This window comes from Salmo salar, chromosome ssa15, assembly GCF_905237065.1.
Source record: "Salmo salar chromosome ssa15, Ssal_v3.1, whole genome shotgun sequence".
In the NCBI taxonomy this organism is placed as follows: Eukaryota; Metazoa; Chordata; class Actinopteri; order Salmoniformes; family Salmonidae; genus Salmo; species Salmo salar.
Genome location: NC_059456.1, coordinates 49,379,916 through 49,406,225, shown reverse-complemented (window position 1 = coordinate 49,406,225; position 26,310 = coordinate 49,379,916). Strand labels below are relative to the sequence as shown.

At 41.2% G+C, this 26,310-nt stretch overlaps 1 protein-coding gene across 1 annotated transcript in view; it reads left to right on the top strand.

Annotated features, from left to right (window-relative positions):
• The window catches only part of LOC106571728 (uncharacterized protein C14orf132), a 29,028-nt gene extending 3,990 nt beyond the window's left edge, over nucleotides 1-25,038 (top strand). The window contains exon 2 of the mRNA XM_014145130.2: nucleotides 23,622-25,038. Within this exon, the coding sequence (XP_014000605.1) occupies nucleotides 23,622-23,846 (225 nt within the window). The 3' untranslated portion in view covers nucleotides 23,847-25,038. The remainder of the gene's footprint in view (nucleotides 1-23,621) is intronic.
• Nucleotides 25,039-26,310: the final 1,272 nt, after the last annotated feature.

Sequence of the window (26,310 nt, the reverse complement as noted above, 5' to 3'; positions counted from 1 at the left end):
CAGACACCCATTTTTCAAGCTAGCATATAATGTCACAAAAACCCAGAAGACAGCTAAATGCAGCACTAACCTTTGATGATCTTCATCAGATGACAACCCTAGGACATTATGTTATACAATACATGCATGTTTTGTTCAATCAAGTTCATATTTATATCAAAAACCAGCTTTTTACATTAGCATGTGACGTTCAGAACTAGCATACCCCGCAAACTTCCGGCGAATTCACTAACAATTTTCTAAATTACTCACGATAAACGTTCACAAAAAGCATAACAATTATTTTAAGAATTATAGATACAGAACTCCTCTATGCACTCGATATGTCCGATTTTAAAATAGCTTTTTGGTGAAAGCACATTTTGCAATATTCTAAGTACATAGCCCAGGCATCACGGGCTAGCTATTTAGACACCCGGCAAGTTTAGCACTCACCAATATCAGGTTTACTATTATAAAAGTTTGATTACCTTTTGTTGTCTTCGTCAGAATGCACTCCCAGGACTGCTACTTTAATAACAAATGTTGGTTTGGTCCAAAATAATCCATCGTTATATCCGAATAGCGGCGTTTTGTTCGTGCGTCCCAGACACTATCTGAAATGGTAAATCAGGGTCGCGCGCATGGCGCAATTCGTGACAAAAAAAATCTAAATATTCCATTACCGTACTTCGAAGCATGTCAACCGCTGTTTAAAATCCATTTTTATGCCATTTTTCTCGTAAAAAGCGATAATATTCCGACCGGGAATGTCCATTTAGCTAAACAGAGGAAAGTAAACAAAGCTTTCGGTCGACGCGGGCACGAGCCTGAGTCTCACAGTACTGTAACCAGCCACTACCCAAACGCGCTACTTTTTTTCAGCCAGAGCCTGCAAAGCCACGATTCAGCATTTTACCGCCTTCTGAGACCCTATGGCAGCCGTAGGAAGTGTCACGGGACAGCTAAGATCCTCACTCTTCAATAAACAGAGACAAGAAGAACGACACCTTGTCAGATAGGCCACTTCCTGCATGAAACCTTCTCAGTTTTTTGCCTGCCAAATGAGTTCTGTTATACTCACAGACACCATTCAAACAGTTTTAGAAACTTTAGGGTGTTTTCTATCCATATGTAATAAGTATATGCATATTCTAGTTACTGGGTAGGTGTGGTAACCAGATTAAATCGGGTACGTTTTTTATCTGGCGGTGTAAATATTGCCCCCTAGCCCTAACAGGATATGTCAACGTCTGTCAAATATGAAAACATTGTATGTTTGAAACAATAGTTCCTCCACAGGCTTTTTTAGGTAAGTCATATTTTTGAGTCAATTTTAGCGAACACCGTTTGAAGTTGACTGAATTTCTGCCTATGTTTTTTTTTTTTAAGTTGGAGCTAAGTTTGCGCCAACTATTTGTTTTTAGTTCAGGTAACACTTGGGCCGAAAAAAGAACCCAGTGGAACCAGTTAATAATAATTTGTTGAAACCAAACATCTTGCAGTGTGTGGTGTTAGCCAGGTGCCTGATAACTTGGAATGTAGAGGTATCAGCTGAATTCTCTTGTATTTAGAGGCTTTCTGACAGGGATGAACGTTTTAAAATCCTCAATAAAGCTGACCATAGTATCTCACAAAGCCCAGACTGAATGTGTTGGTCAACACATTGTGCAATTAACATACAGAACTTTCAGGTTACTGTAGGGAAATACAAAATAAAGACTGATATTACTGAATCATAAGAGTATAACGATGAGCTAGGACGCTATCATATATCTTCATGTCACCACTCATTCCACTCAACATCCATCCATACAGTACATGTCAATGACACATCCTCAATCATCTGTCAACTACAAAACAGTATTAATCAAGGCTTTCTCTGTTGCTGTGGGTGTTCAGAGTCTAGGTCTGGGAGGTGATGTGTCGGGAAATATTTAGGTGGTTTTCCTCCACGGCTCTAGACAGCTGTGCGACGGTGCGAGGAAGTGATGGCTGTTGGGAGGACGGCATCGGTAAGATAGAGAGGGTGACACAGCTCTGCCTGCCACGTTGAGGGAGCTCTCCATTAGTCTCTGACCTGGGCGCCAAGTTTCTCTGCCTGACTTCTCCACGACGCTCTCTGCTCTGCTCAGTGTCATCTCGCCCTCGATGCCCTGGCTGACAGGCAGGAGCTAGTCACTTTCATATTAATGCTGGAGAGCCCTCTGAGATGCTCATTTGCCATATTGTTCCAACATGGGTCTGCTATGACAGAACTTGGTAACTATGCAGGCTTAAGAATAAGCACTAACTGTCTCAATTTCTCACTCCCTACTCTTATTACATTACTCCCATTCTTATTACATTACTCACATTCTTATTACGTTCTTATTATTACATTTCTCTCTTCTGTCTCATTATGCCTTCATACACAAAAAAAATGCTGGGTTAAAAACAACCCAGTCCTGGATAAATAGTGGACAGAACACACGTTGGGTTATTTTTGACCCAGCCAGTTGTGTCATTTAGTTGGGTTATTGAGCTATGATCCACCGTGTCAGATCAGAACACTGGAAGCGTGTGTTAGTAGTGGCGTGGCTTTCGGTTCGTTATTTTTGGTCCCCGGTGAGAGTAAATGTCATTACGGTTTATCTGTTTTGTAGTATTGTCAAACGCATTAATGGTGAGCTCCGACACTTTTGTAGCTTAATGAGGCTTACACAAGTTGAGTTCCTCAAGTGCCTATGCATATCCCAGTGTTAGGATTTGTTATGATATTTTGTTATGATATTTAAATAATGTTATTAATTGTATATTTAATATAGGTAATGTGCAAAAATATTGAAGGGAAATTTTAATTTGCAGTGTACAAACATAACATGATGAACAGGAACAACATTTACTCCTCCCACAGGTGGCCAAAAATACTTATCTTAAAGCCACGTCCCCAATAGGCCATTCCTCCTGGGGGGGAATGGCCTATTGCTATATCTGAGCAATATAAGAAAGATCAGGAAACTTCCATATATACTTCCATTTATTTATTTTTTACTGGTCCCGGGCTACCTTCAGGCGAGTCTTGTGAGGCTAAGGGGCATCCTAGAACAAAACACGGGTCACAATAGAGGAGTCATAATAGTTTTGTAGGCCACCGTTCAGATGCTACAGACATTTTCATGAGAAGACCGATTTTCGGGATGACTCATGGTCTGACAAACACTGCTGTAGCTCTGCCACCTTTAACTGCAGATGCGGAAGGCCGATATTGGTGGATGCGGTGGATTGAGATGCAGCCAATGCAAAAAAAATATCTTAATATATACAGTATATATATATATATATATATATATGATAACTTTGGCTTAAACAGGGGATGGGGATGTTTATGGGGATGTTTATATTATGCAAGTTCGATTTTCGTGGGGCTGCTGAAATTGACTAAAGAGGGTTAAAAAATACCCATCTGCTGGGTCAACCCAGCATGAAAGTGAATAATAACCCAATTGACGGTTAAATTAACCCATGTTTGGGTAATCCAATGGCGTGGCCTATTCAGGGCATGGCTTTCAGATAGTTATTTTTGGACACCTGTGAGAATAAATGTAATTCATGATCATCATCAAGTTTGTACACTGCAAATGTTTATTTCCCTTCAATATTTTATCACATTACACATTTTAATGTGACATTTATTTAAAAAAAACAGATTTAAATATTATAACAAAGTGGTAACTATACCAACATTGGGATATGCATAGGAACTCATAATCTTGTGTAAGCCTTATTAAAGATGCAAACTTGTCTGTGCTCAACATGTACTGACAATACAACAGAACAGATTAACTGAAATGACATTTACTCTCAAAGGTAGCCAAAATAACTGTCTGAAAGTCACGCCCCTACTAAGCCACGCCTCCAGTATTCTGCTCTGACTGGGTGGATCATAGCTCAATAACCCAGCACCAACAAACCAACTTCTAGAAAAAAATGAGTTGTTTGTGACCCAACTGGCTGGGTCAAAATAACCCAACATGTGTTCTGTCCAATATTTAGCCAAATTGGGTTGTTTTTAACCCAGCATTTTTTAGGGTCTACCTGTCCATTGGAAACCAGAGAGAGAGCAATCATCTGGGTCGCACATAAACTCATTACCCTGTTGGTGGTATAAACAGTCTTAACATTTACTGTGTTTTCTTAACACATTTTTCTCTCTCTCTCTGCTAGCCTTAATCTCAAATAGGAGCCACCATGTAATGAGTCCTAATGTTTTTCCAAGTGACTTTACTTTTAATCATATCCTTCATTTTGTGCCCTTGATGCAAATTAACCATGGGCTATATTCCTTTTATGTTTTGACAGATGATGAAGAATGCTTGAAGTTTGCTTTTTTTTTTATAATGTCCATGATTGCAATCAAGATTTCCCATTATTCCTAATTAAGCCATTCCGTTTATCTCTTGCCACTGATACCAATGCTTCTTTCAACTCTTATTGAATTTCTCCTCTCTGTTTGGCCACTGCTTATGACAATTTCATTTTTATACCCTCAACTAAAGAGGAATAGTTATACCGCTTGTGCAAGACTCATGCTGTGTGTGTTATATGTCACATACACTGATTTTAGCATCAATCTACTTCATTCATATTTTCTATTTCATGCTCTCATACTATTCTATACATCCTTGGTTTTGATCATTAATGTTGTCTGTTACTAAATTAATTTACAGCACACATCAGCTGTCAGTAAGTGAGATGCTTGTTAGTGGCTTCCATAGATTTGTAGAGGGTGGGCAGGCTACAACTGGTACTGAAACAAAACCCTACCTGAAAGGAACTGATAGTCAGGATGGCTGTGGCTGCAGATCCCATGGATACATACAGTGGATATAAAAAGTCTACACACCCCTGTTAAAATGCCAGGTTTTTGTGATGTACAGGAATGAGACAAAGATAAATCATGTTAGAACTTTTTCTACTGTTAATGTGACCTATAATGTGAACAATTCAATTGAAAAACAAACTGAAATCTTTGAGGGGAGAAAATGAAAAATGAAAACCTTACAATAACCTGGTTGCATAAGTGTGCACACCCTCTTATAACTGGGGATGTGGCTGTGTTCAGAATTAACCAATCACATTCAAACTCATGTTAAATAGAAGTCATTACACACCTGCCATCATTTAAAGTGACTCTGATTAATCAAATAAAGTTCAGCTGTTCTAGTAGGATTTTCCTGACATTTTCTTAGTTGCATCTCAGAGCAAAAGCCATGGTCCGCAGAGAGCTTCCAAAGCATCAGAGGGATCTCATTGTTGAAAGATATCAGTCAGGAGAAGGGTACAAAATAATTTCCAAAGCATTGCATATACCATGGAACACAGTGAAGACAGTCATCATCAGGTGGAGAAATTATGGCACCACAGAGACATTACCAAGAACTGGACGTCCCTCCAAAATGTATGAAAAGACCAGAAGAAAACTGGTCAGGGAGGCTTCCAAGAGGCCTACAGCAACAATAAAGGAACTGCAGGAATTTCTGGCAAGTACTGGCTGTGTGCTACATGTGACAACAATCTCCCGTATTCTTCATTGTAAGAAAAGACGGAAGTCTTTTCTTACAATGAAAAACATCCAAGCCCGGCTGAAGTTTGCAAAAACAAACATCAAGTCCCCCAAAAGCACGTGGGAAAATGTGTTATGGTCTGATGAAACCAAGGTTGAACTTTTTGGCCATAATTCCAAAAGGTGTGTTTGGCGCAAAAACAACACTGCACATCACCCAAAGAACACCATACCCACAGTGAAGCATGGTGGTGGCAGCATCATGCTTTGGGGCTGTTTTTCTTCAGCTGGAACCGGGGCCTTAGTCAGGGTGGAGGGAATTATGAACAGTTCCAAATACCAGGCAATTTTGACACAAAACCTTCAGGCGTCCGTTAGAAACCTGAAGATGAAGAGAAAGTTCACCTTTCAGCACGACAACAACCCAAAGCACACATCCAAATCCACAAAAGCATGGCTTCACCAGAAGAAGATTAACTTTTTGGAATGGCCCAGCCAGAGCCGAGACCTGAATCCAATTGAACATCTCTGGGGTGATCTGAAGAGGGCTGTGCACAGGAGATGTCCTCGCAATCTGACAGATTTGCAGCGCTTTTGCAAAGAAGAGTGGGCAAATATTGCCACATCAAGATGTGCCATGCTAATAGACTCCTACCCAAAAAGACTGAGTGCTGTAATAAAATCAAAAGGTGCTTCAACAAAGTATTAGTTTAAGGGTGTGCACACTTATGCAACCAGGTTATTGTGAGTTTTTTATTTTTCCCCCTCAAAGATTTCAGTTTGTTTTTCAATTGAATTGTTCACGTTATAGGTCACATTAAAGGTGGAAAAAGTTCTGACATGATTTATCTTTGTCTCGTTATTTTACATCACAAAACCTGGCATTTTAACAGGGGTGTGTAGACTTTTTATATCCACTGTAGCTGATCAGCCAGCCAGTCAGCCAGCCAACCAGCTAGTGATGGTTATAGTAGACATACTGTAAGTGCTGCCTCTGCTGGATCTACACATGCTGTATGCAGTGGTGGAAAAAGTGCCCAATTTTCATACTTGAGTAAAAGTAAAGATACCTTAATAGAAAGTTACTCAAGTAAAAGTGAAAGTCAGCCAGTAAAATACTACTTGAGTAAAAGTCTAAAAGTATTTGGTTTTAAATATACTTAAGTATAACAAGTAAATGTAATTGCAAAAATATACTGAAGTATTGTCACGTCCTGACCAGTATAAGGGTTAATTGTTATTGTAGTTTGGTCAGGACATGGCAGAGGGTATTTGTTTTATGTGGTTCGGGGTGGTGGTTGATTTAGTAGGACATTTGATTTATGTATTCCGGGGGTTTTGGGCACTGTGTTATGTTTATGTATTTCTATGTTTAGTCTAGTGAATCTGTTTCTATGTTTAGTTAATTGGGGTAGGGACTCTCAATTGAAGGCAGGTGTTGTCTATTTGCCTTTGATTGAGAGTCCTATATATTAGGGTGTGTTTGTAGTTGTGGGAGATTGTTTCTTGTTTAGTGTGTGTGAACCTGACAAGACTGTTTTGTTGATCGTGAGTTCATTGTGTTTTATTATTTTGGTGTTCACTTTTGAGTTAAAATAAACTTCAAGATGAGCATCCACAATCCTGCTGCATTTTGGTCCTCCTTTCCCGACGACAACTGTGAAAGAATCTCCCACCACAAATGGACCAAGCAGCGGAGTAAGGAGCAAGGGGAATTCGGTGAGGACCGGGAACGCTACCGGGGTACACGACTGGCGAGGAAACCGGAGAGGCAGCCCCAATAAAAAACATTTTGGGGGGGGCACACGGACAGATCGGCGGAGCCGAGGATGGAACCAGAGCTAGTCGGGGTAAAATTGGAGGTGAGAGAAACAGAGACTATAAAGGAATTGATGGGAAAATTGGAGGAGAAAAGGATGAGAGAGCTACTGTGTTGGTGTATTAGGCACGACATTCGCCCTACAGAGCGTGTCCTAATGATATCACCTGAGTTAGCATTTGTTACTAGTCCTGAGGTGCGTGCCAACTCGTCCTGTTCCCGCTCCCCGCACTAGCCCGGAAGTGCGAAACCCCAGTCTGGCACGTCAAGTACCAGCACCACGCACCTGGCTTCCAGCGCGTCAGCCCAGTCCGGTATGTCCTATTCCTGCTCCCCGCACTAGCCCTGAGGTGCGTGTTCCCAGGTATTTCTATGTTTAGTCTAGTGAATCTGTTTCTATGTTTAGTTAATTGGGGTAGGGACTCTCAATTGAAGGCAGGTGTTGTCTATTTGCCTTTGATTGAGAGTCCTATATATTAGGGTGTGTTTGTGTTTGTAGTTGTGGGAGATTGTTTCTTGTTTAGCGTGTGTGAGCCTGACAAGACTGTTTTGTTGATCGTGAGTTCGTTGTGTTTATTATTTTGGTGTTCACTTTTGAGTTAAAATAAACTTCAAGATGAGCATCCACAATCCTGCTGCATTTTGGTCCTCCTTTCCCGACGACAACCGTGACAAGTATGAAAAGTAAAAGTATATATCATTTAAAATTCCTTATATTAAGCAAAGCAGACGGCACCATTTTCTTGTTTTTAAAATGTATGTATAACCAGGGGCACACTCTTGTGTTTAGTGAGTCCGCCAGGCCAGAGGCTAAATTTGACACAAGTACTTTTGGTTGTCAGGGAAAATGTATGGAGTAAGAAGTTTAAAAAAATGTAGGAATGTAGTGAAGTAAAAGTTGTCAAAATTATATATAGTAAAGTACAGATTCTCCAAAAAACTACTTAAGTAGTACTTGAAAGTATTATTTACTTAACTACTTTACACCACTAGCTTTATGGGTGTGTGTACAGTAGGATCAGGAAGTGGTCTGTCACTTCTTGGCCCACTCGACTGGTCACCAGATAAAATTGCTTTCAGACCTTGACACCATCCTCCTTATCACACCAACCAAGTGCTTGTCTTTGGATCTAAGCTACAGGCGGCGATACAATTTTCCTCAGCTTAGCCCAGGGGTGTGTCAGAGTGCATGTACTGTAATTAGCGGGGCGAGAATGATGGCTTCTGGCTCCCAGCTCTCCAGTAGTAATGTGCCATGCTCGAGCTAGCTGGCTCTCTCTGAATGGGTGAATTTACAGACATGGGGTGAAATATTGCGGGACGGCAACAGCTCTACGGGTGGGGCACAAGCGCCCTGTGCGTGTACATGAAGCACAGAAAAGATTAAGCAGTTGTGAGATCTTTCTTGGATTATGACTGTTTCTTCTCAGTAGACTGCTGACACAGTGCATGAAAGGATATCTGATCACGCCATAATGATCTGAATCAGAGTGACTGGAGCTATGGCAAAAAGAGATCACCATACACTGTTAAACCAAGTGTTTAAGACACATAACTAAACACTTTTCTGTAAAACTTTTTAAATGCGTCAAGGCATTTAGGTTATCAATGAAAACTTGTCACAATGTTTTGATTGTAAACACAAGAACATGTTTATTTGCTGTTATACTTTTTAAACATATGAACATGTGTATTCAGCATAAGGCATTTAGGTTTTAAACACTAAACACTGGGGGTGTTATTTCAACACTGTAGGATGTAAAGCCATATTTTCATATTTCCATAAATGACTTTTGAGTGAATGTGAGAGAAACCCACCCATTACTGTGTTTGTTAGTAGTGATGGGGAAATGAAGCTTCCTAAAGCATTGAACTCTTTCCAGCCAATTGTGTCGAATATAGGTTTATTAATTAAGGCTTTCATCAACACAGTGTACACTAGTAGCACCTGCTGGTCAAAAGAATGTAGAGCATCCAAATGATTATAGATGACGTCCCACACGGTGTATTGTGTGCAGAGTAGCCTTTTTGTCTTCTACCGAAACCAATACCAAACCAATCAGGTGGTTGTTTTACGAAATGAAGCTTCGGACGTCATTGATCATGTACTTCTGATAAAGTGGTACAGGCATCGTTACACTGCTTTGAATTAAACTGCTTAGCAATTTTGATGCATGCCTCAGAGCTTTCACCAAGTGAAGCCTTCACCAAGTGACTGTCTAAGCGAATGTTTTTAAATTAAAAGTAAACCCATTACAAAGTCAAACTTTTCATGAGGCCTTTAGTTATGGCCTAGCTATCCTCGGCATTGTGGTCTGAAAATCCTATTGCAATCCAGCCAGAGGAAGGATATCCAAGAATTTGAATATTTTTTATCACACCTGCAATCAGAATGAGTGGGATGGAATAAGAATATATACATTTAAATATATGGATGAGCAATGACAGAGCAGCATAGGCAAGATGCAATAGATGGTATAAAATACAGTATGTACATATGAGATGAGTAATGCAAGATATGTAAACATTGCTAAAGTGGCATTATTAAAGTGACTAGTGATCAATGTATTAAAGTGGACAATGATTTCACGTCTGTATGTACTGTAGGCAGCAACCTCTCTGTGTTAGTGATGGCTGTTTAACAGTCTGATGGTAGTCCTAACACTGATCTGAGTAAAAGGCATGGCAAGTCATACATTTCTAATGACTAAATATACTCTAAACAGGACGATGGGAAAGTAAACACTAGTGTTTAAAATCTGAACACTTAGGAGATATAGTTGTTCTGGTTAGAAACTTACTGGAAAAAGCGGACTATCATGTTTAATCTTGCATTCTAAACACCTGTGTTTAAGATTAGAACACTTATAGATGTTATATTTAGTCTCCAATGTTTATTGAAAACATAAATAAAATTGCACAATGAGCACTTGTTGTCTCTCAAATACATCGTTACAGTTGTTGGCTAGCTAGCTAGCAAATTATTCCCATATTAGCATTGACTTGGAATCAAAAACACCTCAAAACAAGACATAGTATCAAGAACAAGATGAAACAAGCTGAAACGAGCCACTTACCATTGCCTACATGGCAGTTTCTTGTCATTTTTGCTAGCAATCTGGCCATCCAGAATCACAACAACACAATGACTTCTGCCCCATGGAAGCGCACACATCATTTTCGTGACGTTGTTAGCTAACCCGTCTATTGGCAAACCTAAATTCCTGATGTTTAAGTTTTAAACACTGATGTTTATGTTATAAACGTGTCACGTTTCATGGTTTTCCAGTGTATTCTGTAGAGAGGGTGATTATGCTGATATCCAGGTCTCACAATGCCTCCGCGTGTAAATAAATGAGGATGTACACCCATAACGCTCGTAGGTTGTTTACCCTGTAGAGAAAGGAATTGGAGTGCTAATGAAAATGGCTGTGTGGGATGCCATAGAGTTTGTGAGCCATTACCGATAAACAGAGGGGGCCTTTCTCTCCAAGCTGCCTTCACAAGGAAGCATCCAAAGCAGGGTGCCCTATTTCCAAACTTAATCGAATTAAACATTTCTTAAAATATATTTTGGCCCCTATTCCAGGCATGGTCAAGTTAATCAGTAGGACTGTGGTCATACATTAGATCATCGTGTTTAGTCATCCGTCATTCTTCGACTCCCTGTTAATAGCAATGCGCTGTGAATGAACAAGCATGTCCATATTTAGCCTTACAAAGCAGAAGGAAATGCCTCTCTACCTGACTTGCACAGCAGTGCATCAGGCAGTAGTTCTATTTTACCCCCATTAACATTACCAGATGTATATAAAGTAAATGAACTGATAATACAAAATATTCAACAACCATTGCAAAACCATCCTAACAACCATATTTTGAGTTATTAATGGGCACTGATACATTTTCACGAGTCACGACTCGTATATAAATATATAAAATTAAGAATTCTCCAGGGAGCGCACAAAGGGAACGTAATTATATGGTAGTTGGGTCGGGGATGTACAAAGGATCTGCGATATTTGATGAGTGCAGTGATTTACTGCGTTTATAATAGAGGTCGACCGATTAATCGGAATGGCCGATTAATTAGGGCCGATTTCAAGTTTTCATAACAATCGGTAATCGGTATTTCTGGCCACCGGTTTGCCGATTTAAAAAAAAAATGTTTTATTTGATTTTTTTTAGACCTTTATTTAACTAGGCAAATCAGTTAAGAACACATTCTTATTTTCAATGACGGCCTAGGAACGGTGGGTTAACTGCCTTGTTCAGGGGCAGAACGAGAGATTTTTACCTTGTCAGCTTGGGGATGCAACCTTTTGGTTAACTAGTCCAACGCTCTAACCACCTGCTTTACGTTGCACTCCACAAGGAGCCTGCCTGTTACGTGAATGCAGTAAGAAGCCAAGGTAAGTTGCTAGCTAGCATTAAACTTATCTGAAAAAAAACAATCAATCAATCATAATCACATGGTTGATGATATTACTAGTTTATCTAGCCAATCCTGCGTTGCATATAATCGATGTGGTGCGCATTCGTGAAAAAGGACTGTCTTTGCTCCGACGTGTACCTAACTATAAACATCAATGCGTTTCTTAAACTCAATACAAGTATATATTTTTAAACCTGCATATTTATTTAATATTGCCTGCTAACATTAATTTCTTTTAACTAGGGAAAATGTGTCACTTCTCTTGCAAACAGAGTCGGGGTATATGCAGCAGTTTGGGCCGCCTGGCTCATTGCGAACTGTGAAGACTATTTATTTTTAACAAAGACAGCCAACTTCGCCAAACGGGGGATGATTTAACAAAAGCGCATTTGCGGAAAAAAAGCACAATCGTTGCACGACTGTAACCATAAACATCAATGCCTTTCTTAAAATCAATACACAGAAGTATATATTTTTAAACCTGCATAATTAGCTAAAAGAAATCCAGGTTAGCAGTCAATATTAACCAGGTGAAATTGTGTCAGTTCTCTTGTGTTCCTTGCACGCAGAATCAGGGTATATGCAACAGTTTGGGCCGCCTGGCTCGTTGCGAACTAATTTGCCAGAATTTTACGTAATTATGACATAACATTGGAGGTTGTGCAATGTAACAGGAACATTTAGACTTATGGATGCCACCCGTTAGGTAAAATACGGAATGGTTCCGTATTTCACTGAAAGAATAAATGTGATAGTTTCCGGATTCGACCATATTAATGACCTAAGGCTCGTGTTTCTGTGTGTTATTATGTTATAATTAAGTCTATGATTTGATAGAGCAGTCTGACTGAGTGGTGGTAGGCACCAGGCTCGTAAGCGTTCATTCAAAATAGCACTTTAGTGCGTTTGGCCAGCAGCTCTTCGCAATGCATTGCGCTGTTTATGACTTAAAGCCTGTCAACTCCCAAAATTAGGCTGGTGTAACTGATGTGAAATGGCTAGCCGGGTGCGCGCTAATAGCGTTTCAAACGTCACTCACTCTGAGACTTGGAGTAGTTGTTCCCCTTCCTCTACATGGGTAACGCTGCTTCGAGGGTGGCTGTTGTCGATGTTTTCCTGGTTCGAGCCCAGGTAGGAACGAGGAGAGGGACGGAAGCTATACTGTTACACTGGCAATACTAAAGTGCCAATAAGAACATCCAATAGTCAAAGGTATATGAAATACAAATCGTATAGAGAGAAATAGTCCTATAATTCCTATAATAACTACAACCTAAAACTTCTTACCTGGGAATATTGAAGACTCATGTTAAAAGGAACCACCAGCTTTCATATGTTCTCATGTTCTGAGCAAGGAACTTAAACGTTAGCTTTCTTACATGGCACATAATGCACTTTTACTTTCTTCTCCAACACTTTTTTGCATTATTTAAACCAAATAGAACATGTTTCATTATTTATTTCAGGCTAAATTGATTGTATTGATGTATTATATTAACTTGAAATAAGTGTTCATTCAGTATTGTTGTAATTGTCATTATTACAAATAAATAAATAAATAAAAAAATTGGCCGATTAATCGGCACCGGCTTTTTTTTGACTCCCAATAATCGGTACCGGTATCGGATTTGAAAAATCACAATCGGTCGACCTCTAGTTTATATTCCATATACAGTATTGTGTTATCTTTTTCAACCTGATGAGTTAGTATGTAAAGCTAAATGAAATGTTGCTGGTCCAATGTTTCCCAGAGATGAGGATTTGTCAATGTGATTTTTTTGTAGTCTGTAGTTATTATTGAATGGGAAAAATCATTATTGATTGACTAAATTGTTTCACATCATAATTCATCATATTTAATGTATTCACAGATACTGAGACATTGCTTTTTTTTACATTCGGGCCTAATGAAGTGGAAGAAAAGTTCATTTTTGTTTAAAGACGATATTTTTCATTTTTTAAATTGTGTTGTAACTACTGAACCATTAAATGATGCCCTTCTAAGGTTATATATTGCATCATAAAGCCTGTGTCTGACCTGGTGTCTTGCCGGAGTCAGAGGTCCCCATTCTACCCTGGTATACTACAGTAGAATCCATGCTGTTAAGCAACTGGTCTAGGGACAGTGCTTCCACATCCTGTGTAACTCATCATCCCCATAGCAGGGATTACTTCCAGTGCCTCAAACAAACATAGTTCAGGGTGTAGAGAACAAACCCATTGCCCCGTACAGTAGTCCTTCTCCTGGTCTATACACTGGTCATAGAGTTCAACTCAGACTTACTGGAAGGCATCAGATGCCCAGTGACTCATCATCAACAGTATGATAAAAGGGGGCCAAGGAGTACAGTAAGGAGAGTTCTCTGGATCACCCTATAGCCCTCTGCACTGTGGAACGCTGTGAATTGCTATTGTAGCAGCAGTACCAACCCAGAGAAGGGGCCCATCCCAAATGGCACCCTATTCCCTATATGGTGCACTACTTTTGACCAGGGCCCATAGGGCTCTGGTCAAAAGTAGTTCACTGTATAGGAGATAGAGTGTGATTTGGGACACAACCAAGATGATTCAAAAAGGTGGCCACGTTCAGTCCTTGTTCACTCCTGTGTGTAATGTGTTGACTATAGTTGTTCTAGTTGAACTTGAGGTCTGTGGTGTCATGATTCAATGACATTTCAAATGCAAAGCAGAAAACTACTCAAACGTGAAATGTGCTGGGTATGCGCCACATCTGAGGAATAACAATCAGTTAAATCTTTTCTCCCTACGTATCTCTCTAGTAATACATACACAGTCTGTTACAGAAAGTCCTGGCAGATATGCTTATTTCCACAGGGGCTATGGCTGCTATCAAATTCCTTCAGTGCCACTTTACTGAAAACACTCCCTTCTCAGGGAAATTGGAAGCTAAAATTGGCATCTTTTTACAAGAGTATAGCCTAACTGGCTGGCATGAAAATTAACCATGGGAAAATCAACTTTACAACCAGTGGAGAGCTGAACTGGCATACATAGACGGCATGTGAGTTTCAAGTTTGGGGAAGAAAAATTTCACCATAAAAATGCGCCTCTATAATAAGCATTACATGCATAATCGCATTTACGGTAACTTTTGAGAATTGTGTTTTCGCGCTAATTGATTGCATTTTGGAACATCAACTATGTTTGGAATATTTTTTTCTCAGACAGAAGGACAAGTTGACCAATAAAATGGGTGAACATTTGTACTATGGGGTATAGTAGATTGACATAGGCTAGTGCTTGTGCTGTTTGTTTAGGCCTACTCAAATGCGGACAGTTATTCCAACATCTTCAATATGCAGTTGCGTCCCTGTTGTGTCTGTCTTCACTTGTAGCCTGTGAGAAAGCCCGAGATACTGTGAGAAGGACCAGATTTACATTTACATTTTACATTTACGTCATTTAGCTGACGCTCTTATCCAGAGCGACTTATAAATTGGTGCATTCACCTTATGATATCCAGTGGAACAACCACTTTACAATAGTACATCTATATATTTTTTTTTTTTTGGGGGGTTAGAAGGATTACTATATCCTATCCCAGGTATTCCTTAAAGAGGTGGGGTTTCAGGTGTCTACGGAAGGTGGTGATTGACTCCGCTGTCCTGGCGTCGTGAGGGAGCTTGTTCCACCATTGGGGTGCCAGGGCAGCGAACAGTTTTGACTGGGCTGAGCGGGAACTGTGCTTCCGCAGAGGTAGGGGGGCCAGCAGGCCAGAGGTGGATGAACGCAGTGCCCTTGTTTGGGTGTAGGGCCTGATCAGAGCCTGAAGGTATGGAGGTGCCATTCCCCTCACAGCTCCGTAGGCAAGCACCATGGTCTTGTAGCAGATGCGAGCTTCAACTGGAAGCTAGTGGAGTGTGCGGAGGAGCGGGGTGACGTGAGAGAACTTGGGAAGGTGGAACACCAGACGGGCTGCGGCGTTCTGGATGAGTTGTAGGGGTTTAATGGCACAGGCAGGGAGCCCCGCCAACAGGGAGTTGCAGTAATCCAGACGGGAGATGACTGTGTAAGGCAGTGCCTGGATTAGGACCTGCGCCGCTTCCTGTGTAAGGCAGGGTCGTACTCTGCGAATGTTGTATAGCATGAACCTACAGGATCGGGTCACCGCCTTGATGTTAGCGGAGAACGACAGGGTGTTGTCCAGGGTCACGCCGAGGCTCTTAGCACTCTGGGAGGAGGACACAATGGAGTTGTCCACCATGATGGCGAGATCCTGGAAAGGGCAGTCCTTCCCCGGGAGGAAGAGCAGCTCCGTCTTGCCGAGGTTCAGCTTGAGGTGGTGATCCATCATCCACACTGATATGTCTGCCAGACATGCAGAGATGCGATTCGCCACCTGGTTATCAGAAGGGGGAAAGGAGAAGATTAATTGTGTGTCGTCTGTGTAGCAATGATAGGAGAGACCATGTGAGGATATGACAGAGCCAAGTGACTTGGTGTATAGCGAGAATAGGAGAGGGCCTAGAACTGAGCCCTGGGGGACACCAGTGGTGAGAGCACGTGGTGCGGAGATGGATTCTCGCCACGCCACCTGGTAGGAGCGACCTGTCAGGTAGGACGCAATCCAAGAGTGAGCCGCGCCGGAGATACCCAACTCGGAGAGGGTGGAGAGGAGGATCTGATGGTTCACAGTATCAAAGGCAGCAGATAGGTCTAGAAGGATGAGAGCAGAGGAGAGAGAGTTAGCTTTAGCAGTGCGGAGAGCCTCCGTGACACAGAGAAGAGCAGTCTCAGTTGAATGACCAGCCTTGAAACCTGACTGATTTGGATCAAGAAGGTCATTCTGAGAGAAATAGCAGGAGAGCTGGCCAAGGACGGTACGTTCAAGAGTTTTGGAGAGAAAAGAAAGAAGGGATACTGGTCTGTAGTTGTTGACATCGGAGGGATCGAGTGTAGGTTTCTTGAGAAGGGGTGCAACTCTCGCTCTCTTGAAGACGGAAGGGACGTAGCCAGCGGTCAAGGATGAGTTGATGAGCGAGGTGAGGTAAGGGAGAAGGTCTCCGGAAATGGTCTGGAGAAGAGAAGAGGGGATAGGGTCAAGCGGGCAGGTTGTTGGGCGGCCGGCCGTCACAAGACGCAAGATTTCATCTGGAGAGAGAGGGGAGAAAGAGGTCAAAGCATAGGGTAGGGCAATGTGAGCAGGACCAGCGGTGTCATTTGACTTAACAAACGAGGACCGGATGTCGTCGACCTTCTTTTCAAAATGGTTGACGAAGTCATCCGCAGAGAGGGAGGAGGGGGGGGGAGGGGGAGGAGGATTCAGGAGGGAGGAGAAGGTGGCAAAGAGCTTCCTAGGGTTAGAGGCAGATGCTTGGAAGTTAGAGTGGTAGAAAGTGGCTTTAGCAGCAGAAACAGAGGAGGAAAATGTAGAGAGGAGGGAGTGAAAAGATGCCAGGTCCGCAAGGAGGCTAGTTTCCCTCCATTTCCGCTCGGCTGCCCGGAGCACTGTTCTGTGAGCTCGCAATGAGTCGTCAAGCCACGGAGCAGGAAGGGAGGATGGGGGACATAGAGAGTCAAAGGATGCAGAAAGGGAGGAGAGGAGGGTTGAGGAGGCAGAATCAGATCACTTTACAGGCATTGTCTAATAAGAATTGAGAAAATCTGAGATAGCCTTGAGAATGAGAGGTGCTTTGGAGCATGCAGCCGGGAGAAGGGAATTATAATTATTATATTCAGCCCAAGGGCACAACAGCCACTTGCCGCAAAAGGCATATATTTTTTTAGGGAGCATTACGGCCACACAAAAGGGATGCCGCCGGGAAATTCGAGTCATTATCAAGTGCTTGTCCAATTGTGAATGAGCGACTGAAACAAAGCATATCATATCATTAGAGTCACATCATGCAGCCTTAGAATGTATTAAAAATTAAAACATATAGCCCAACATTTGTATCACAACTAAAGTTACATAAATAACTCTAAATTAAGCATATAAGGACCTGTTTCTTTGTTATCCGCTCAAAACAGAATAGCCGCATGTGCGCACTCCCTCAAACCTTTTGGAGAAAATATCCTTTCTATTTTATTCAACTATGTTCAATTGTATTCTTCATACTATAAAATAATGTAAAATATTGTCACAGAATTTTAAGCAAATATTGTTAGCTAAATGAACTAGTGTAGCCCACAGCCATGTGGCATAGCCAGATCAGGGCCTAACATAAGGACAAGTCAGAGTATGCTATTCTGTTCTTCTGAAATAGACTACATTTTCTTCATATCATGTTTCTTTAGACCTGTCTAATATAAATAATGGATATATTTTGATGTTGTAGGCTATATTACATGGATTTATTAGACTTTTAAAAAGTAGACGTTCCAAAGGTCTGCATCAGTGGCTTGTAGACTATGGGTGGAAGCCAGAAGATGCTAATTGTGTTTCTGTTAATTAACGCTCAATTACCGTGAAACCGGCAGTTATTTGCTTGACAATCACCAGCTAACAAAATGTCATGACCGCCACAGCCGCCGGTATGACATTGTTTATTTCTTCCCAAACCCAACTCATATGTTGTAGTTTCTAGCAAGAGATTTCTTTGGAAGACATTTTCTCAGTAAAGTACATAATGAAGCAAACACATTTTCATTAGCTTGTCGAGACTGTTGATGTACAGTCTTTATGTGATTATTATTCAAAGAAAATGGGCAGGTGCCGTTGTGTGTGGGCGTTTTGTTGCTCACTTGTTTTATTGTGTGGCCTGGGGATGAATGGATAAATGGCCTGTTTGTGTGTGTGTTTGCGTGTGTGCGTGTATGCATGTAGGTGTGTGTAAGGGCATTTTGTTATTCCCTCCTGGCATTGTGTGGCCTGGGGAGAAATGGATAAATGACCTGTGAATGTCCTCACACTAAGCAGCCTGTTTCCTGTAATGTAGCCCAGTGGATAGCGTTACATCACATGAAGCCCAGCCCCAGAGCGGCGCTAATGCTATCTCTGAGATCCCATGCCCCTCTATATGATTAACACATCATCTGGCTGCATACTACAGTGAAGACTCACCCAGGCGGTGAGCCAGCAGCATGCGGAAAGTCCTATGTCCTTTTTGTCGGGGTTGAATGATGGACGTCTTGTTCAGGTTGCTGGTTGGCCACCGCTGTTATAGGGATGTGGTTAGCCCCACTCTGAGCCCAGATACACACTTTTAGGGGAAATTAGTAGTGGTGTGCACCAAAATAATATTGATAATTCAATATGAAAATGGTACCGGGCGATTTTTTTATTTTATTTAACCTTTACCGGGCGATGTATCGTGATAGCATGTCATATCGTGATAATATTGTGGCATATAATGATATTGTCTACACTTTTCAAAAAAACTGTTAACATTTTCTATTTTCCTTCATGCCCATTGTCACGTCCTGGCCAGTATAAGGTTAATTGGTATTGTAATTTGGTCAGGACGTGGCAGAGGGTATTCGTTTTATGTGGTTCGGGGTGGTGTGTTTTGTTGAAGGGGCATTTGGTCTAAGTATTCCGGGGTTTTTGGGCACTGTTTGGTTTTCAGGTATTCTATGTTTAGTCTAGTATGTCTGTTTCTATGTTTGGTTAATTGGGGTTGGGACTCTCAGTTGAAGGCAGGTGTTGTCTATCTGCCTTTGATTGAGAGTCCCATATATTAGGGTGTGTTTGTTATTTGTGGGAGATTGTTTTTGCATTGCGTGTTTTGTAGCCTGTAAAACTGTTGCACTATCATTGTTTTTTGTATCGTGTTCACGTTAGAGATTTATTAAATTCAAAGATGAACACGACCTCCGCTGCGTATTGGTCTACCTTTTCTGACGAGGACTTTTCAATATCGTCAGAAGACGAAGATAAGTGTGACACCCATAAGACATTCTCAGCCAGGGGCAGATAGAAATATGGCGAGGAGGTCTAAAGAGAGACCAGAGGGAATCATGGTAAAAAAAAAATATTAAAGGGGCATGCAGCAATGAAAGGCCAGTGATTAGTACAGCCTTGTGTAATTCTTATAGAGCCAATATAGAATAAAAGAAGAGCTAGGCCCAGGCAGGCACATAGTACTGTTACAGATCTGAGCTGGGCCCAGGCAGGCACATAGTACTGTTACAGATCTGAGCTGGGCCCAGGCAGGCACATAGTACTGTTACAGATCTGAGCTGGGCCAAGGCAGGCACATAGTACTGTTACAGATCTGAGCTGGGCCAAGGCAGGCACATAGTACTGTTACAGACCTGAGTGATTTGGAACAAGAGAAAAAAGCTAAAATAGCTGGCTGATTCTGTTTTGCCAAAGATTCTCCATCGTCAGTAGTGTGATAGCACTCAACCAGACAGACTTGAGAAATGGTAACTCGCCAGATATTACTTTGTGATGTCAAATTGGTTGCATGTTCCAGCATTGCTTTCCATGCTATAAATGACATGCCACACTCATTATGTTGAGGTAGGCTGGATGTGACCGGGGAATGAAAATACCTTGGCTATGGATTGTGGAGGCAGAAATCCAATAATTGCAACACATATTCCAAATTAAATGGTAGGTCGTGAACTATTTCGAAATAGTGTAGTCCTTGTTACGGTACCTGAAGATGACAAAGTGTCCTTTGCTTGATTTGCATAGAATATGTTACCGTAGTAACAGAGTCACTGAGAGACATGGAATGAGTTCGTAGCCATAAATGTACATAGGTCAGGATATAGCAGATTTAAATGTCTGGTCTGTAATAGCATACAGGATAACAAAGTCTATATGGGAAAATAGTGGTAAAGCTCAGAGTTGTATTGTGATGTGAAGCAGGGGTTTATAGGTATTGGACTCCATATTCAAGTCCGTAAAAAAGACAATGCGTATACGTGGGCCAAACTTGCTATACGTGTGCATCCATGAACCATCCAATGACCCTCTTTTTTTTACTAGATTGAAGTGTTTCACTTTATGTTTTGTTAGAGAGGATGTCATATTGGTTTCTCAAGTTTTAGACATTTGTATACCTTTTGATTGACGGGTCCTTTTTGTTTCGTGAGAGAATAAGAGGCGGCTATGAGAGAGGTAGTTGTGACTGATGCTCTGTGGACGTTTCAAAAGCATGTAGTATTCTCAACTTGTTGAAAATAGCATTATTTTACAGTAATTATAGCCTTACTTAACGGGAACACTCATTTTTTTCTGTAAACACATGGGGCATTTTCTGTAAACACATGCTTTCCCTGCTTGGTTTGTGTGAATAATAGCATGATAATGGCCTGGAACATTACCATAGGAGTGCACAGTAGCCTGTAATTAATGGATGAGATTTGCAGTGTGTTTAGGAGAAGAGAGGAGAATGTCACTGTTGCTACCCATTGTCTCAGTAGTCCATTTGTATGAGAGATGGATTATTTTGGGATACCAGGGGAAATAATAGAAAGTGCACTTCACAGGTGAATAATTTACAGTTGATGGAAGTGCTCAGTGTCATTACTATGCTCTAAGTCCAAAGTGGGCATGTGAGTGCTCATTCAGTGGTTCTGTTCAGCAAGCTTTGTGATATTTAGTCTGTACTTGCAATAGAATACAGAATGTTACATCCTTTTTCTTCATGCTGAAACCTCTGGCTATAGGACCGAAGATCATTTGGTGAACAGAGAGTGCCATGACTGACAACCGAATGGAGGCTTATTTGAAGAACTGACTGTAGAAACATAAAGACGTTGACTGCTTCGGACAGTTGTGTTGTAAAGGGGAATCCTAAAGTGCTCTCTAACACATATGCTCCTGTCCAGGCTGTAGGGATGGAGACAGCAACTTATATACAGGGACTATGCTGAGACTCATATGAGGATATGATTTGTACTCTGTTGATGTTCACTCCTATGGAAGCTCTTTTGAAATGCTTTGATTCCTCCCCTGATAAAAAACAGACAGATGTACGGTGTTCTTTGTGCTATCATACTGTACTTTGTAAACTGGGTGGTTCGAGCCCTGAATGCTGATTAGCTGACAGCCGTGGTATATCAGACCCTTTACCACGGGTATGACAAAAATGTATTTTTACTGTTCTAATTACGTTGGTAACCAGTTTATATTAGCAATAAGGCACCTCAGGGGGTTTGTGGTATATGACCAATATACCACGGGTAAGGGCTGTATCCAGGCACTCCACTTTGCATTGTGATTAATAACAACCCTTATCCGTGGTATATTGGCCATATACCATACCCCTTGGGCCTTATTGCTTAAGTATACTACAACAGATGGTCGTACAGGAACATAAATTGTGATGTCTTTCACTTCTTTTCACTGTCATTATGTGAGGATCAGCGGGTATCCTAACAAAATCTAACGAGCATCAGAGCAACACAAGACATTGTGAGGGGGAGAAAGCACTGACTAAAAAGACTAACTGTACTCTTGGGGATTTACATAGAAAGGGATTGTGACAGTGACAAAGAGCAAATGAGTGCAGAAATCAACTGAATTTAGTTAATAAATCCAGGTCATCTAGCCAGGGCAGTACCGAGGCTCCAGACCTTGCTATCTTGTTGATCTCTTAATTATTGTCTCAGCTGTGATTTAGCACAGGTCTACACTGGGAAACCAATATGCAAGATCCATTTGTTCTAGCCAGAAAGCGATTTCAAAAAGCCGTTATGGTGGTGACAGGCACCTCTATTACCCTGAACATAGCACTTTAATGGCTAGTTGGAGAAAAAACGTGTGTAATCCGATGCATGAACAAATGAGCATGTGGGAGTGCCATCGCTCATTTGGACAGAGCGGTTTGTCTTCATAGGCACACTGACTTATCCCTTTGAGGAAAGGTGTTTGGAGTTGTTGTGCGTCTTAGTATGTGTCAGTGTGCATGTGTATGACAGTGATGTTTAGCAGATGCAATAAAACAACACTCTTATGTCTTAGTTACCTGGTAAGGTATTTATTAAATGGAAAGTATTGACAGCATTGAATAGCAATCAAGCAGTCGACCTCTGAGTGACACATTGGAATTGATGTCCAGTCCACAAATGCATAAGTGCATAAGTGTGTATTCCATTACCAGACAAAGTCAGCGACAGTCAGCTTTGCATAGGTAAACAGCTTTAAATGAAAAAAGAACATGTTTGAGAAACAATATTGAATATTTACTTTATATGTGACAGACTAATCTCCACAGAAGGGTTTCAAAGATACAGGTAGCAGCCTCATCAGATTATAACACGTCTTTCACCATTGTACTGTAATGAGAACGGACCTCGTGACAGATTGGTAATTTGCTGCTATGGGTGATGCTCTACTACGGACTGTGTTGTATAGGATACAACTGTGTGAAGGAGAACACTTTTCTTGTCCCACTGTCATATTTGTGGGGTTTGGCTACCTAAACACAGCTCATATATTCTGTGTGTTATTTTCTGAGCATAGTTGCCATCCTCTTCCCTGCTGTAGATAGGTATTGAGATATGTTCTGAATGTGTATGCGTAAGTGTAGGAATATGTAGGTGCCATACTATCGCTGGAAAGCATTCCATTGGCAATCCAATAGCTTTATTGTAGATACATTTCAGTGAAAAAGTTTTAAATGATTGCTATAATCTAAATATTTGCTACAATGGCCTATTGGAATAGCTTCACCTTCCAGATAAGGGTTCCGCATTCACAATGAATCAGAGCCATTGCAGAAATGTTTTCAGACGATTTACTTAATATTGGAAAGGAGATAAATGAACTGAATATTCAATGAATATCCAATGGGAGAAGGAGATTAGGCCACTGGACTATATTGATAGGGAAGGAGTGTTTCGGGTTATACATAAAATGCCGCTGTGCAAAGTTCAGATATTTTGCCCACTTTGAGTTTAATGGACTTCCTTTTCTCTTTCAGTCTGTCATGGCGGGGGCCTTCATGGACTCGTCACCCAACGATGACTACAGCACGGACCACTCCCTCTTCAACTCCTCAGCCAGCGTCCATGCCGCCTCCATGGCAGCCCATGACCAGCCGGAGAGGGAGCCCATGTCCCGCGACGCCATCTGGCTTTGGATTGCCATCACCGCCACCATTGGGAACATTGTGGTCGTGGGAGTGGTGTACGCCTTCACTTTCTGAGTGGTGGGAGCCATGATAAAGTGTTGCCAGCAGGAGGAAGTTGCTGCACAAGATATTTGAACATAAGCTCAGAAACTTGGGAGTGACCTAAGCTCAGAACTCCACAGCAGCCAATAACCACTCTGAAAGGCAACGCTGATACAGAGGAGTGAATGATTATTGCATTGACATCTTGTCCATGCTTTTGAAAGACAAGGGACAAATACAGAATTGAGTATGTGTATTATGTTGCTCATTTTACTGCAGCCAAAGGTAAAAATATGAAATATTGTGTGCATAAGTTCTGTTGATTTTACGTAAACATTATAACATTTCTGATGAAGCTTTAAATATTGAACGGACTCTAGAAAATAGTATACAGTGATGTATAGTCTACTCTGAATAACCTCTGAGCTAATTGGTCAATTCTGAAATCACCTAAAGGATGTACAATATTCCTACACTGAAAATCAAAACCTTTGTAACGTGCCAATCGGAGCATTTGGAGATCATTGTATGGAAAGTAACACTGATATGTTTTTATCTTCAAAGCATTACTCCACAGAAGTTACTGTATTCTAAAGACATCTGCACAAAGCTAGGAGTTTGACAAACATTCTAGAAACAGAATGCCTAATGATCTTGGATTTATTTACTGACTCCATGAAAATATAGTTCACCTGACACTATCGGTTTTGGATCAAGTAAATCTAGTTCTCCCCTTTTCTTCCTAAGTGAGCCTTGAGTGCTGAATAGACAATCCTTTCCGAGCAAATTCATATATCAAAGAAAGTAAGGGTACACTAAATCTATTTCCCTTAAACACCCCTATCAGACCTCAAATCCATATGAACGGGATGTACGATTTATAGAAATTGATGTTCACCGTGACCGCTTGTTATTTTTGTTTCCATTCTGTTTAGCAATCCACTTTTCACAGATATTTACATGTGGAAACCAGATTCATCGCTCTTAGAACTCACTTGGATCCAAGCCTCTTGATGTGACTGCTGTAACCATAACCATTTTTATGTCGGTCTGAATGTATATTTGGATCTAAGATTATTTTTCTTCCTCTTTACAGTCGCTCAACACATTGTAACCCAAACTGCATTCCAAGCCAAATACTCAACAAAAGTATAAACGCAACATGTAAAGTGTTGGTCCCATGTTTCATTTGCTGAAATAAAAGATTCCAGAAATGTTCCATATACACAAAAAGCTTCTTCCTCTCCAATTTTGTGCACAATATTTTGTACATCCCTGCTAGTGAGCATTTCTCCTTTGCCAAGATAATCCATCCACCTGACAGGTGTTGCATATCAAGAATCTAATTAAACAGCATGATCATTACACAGGTGCACCTTGTGCTGGGGACAGTAAAAGGCCACTCTAAAATGTGCACTTTTGTCACACAACATAATGCCACAAATGTCTCAAGTTTTGAAGGAGTGTGCAATTGGCATGCTGACTGCAGGAATGTCCACCATAGCTGTTGCCAAATAATTGAATATTCCTTTCTCTACCATAAGCCGCCTCCAACGTCATTTTAGAGAATTCAGTAGTACGTCCAACCAGCCGCACAACAACAGACCGCGTGTAACCACACCAGCTCAGGACCTCCACATCCGGCTTCTTCACTTGTTTGATCGTCTGACACCAGCCACCCGGCCAGCTGATGAAAATGAGGAGTATTTCTGTCTGTAATAAAGCCCTTTTGTGGGGGAAAACTAATTCTGATTGGCTTGGCCTGGCTCCCCAGCTGTGCCCATTCATGTGAAATCCATAGATTAGGGCCTAATGAATTGATTTCAATTGACTGATTTCCTTATACGAACTGTAACTCAGTAAAATCTTTGAAATTGTTGCATGTTGCGTTTATGTTTTTGTGCAGTATCGTTTTAATGAGCCCTGGATGAGACAAGAGTCAGTTGCCATAGCGATGAATCTCTATGTCCCTCTCAAGGATGCAGTGTCTCTCGTTCCCAGTGCAGCACACCTTTTTAGCTCTCCCTAAACTCCCTAGCAAAACTGGCTAACACACACATACAGCTGTCTCACAGAACGCTGGGTACTTTTCCATGCACAAGCATCAACAATGTCCAAATGGATTATGCCCTTTATGTAGCCTCTTTAGAAGTGGACATCACGTCACACATTAGCCGATACTCTTACATAAATAATTAACAGAGATTTTACAAGTTGAATGATACTCTTCATCTATTAGCATTAGCCTGCTTGACTCCAGAGAGCCAGCACAGTCATCTTCTGCTTTTGCTGTCTGTAAAAGGGCACAGGGTGAGACCCAGATGCAGATGGTTTGAGTCTCTGATATTTATTATAATCCAAGGGGTAGGCAAAAGATCATAACAAGGTCAGAGTCCAGGAGGTACAGGGTGGCAGGCAGTATGGTCAGGCAGTATGGTTCAGAGTCAAGGCAGTCAAGGGTCAAAACCGTGAGGACTAGCAAAAACAGAGAAAAGGA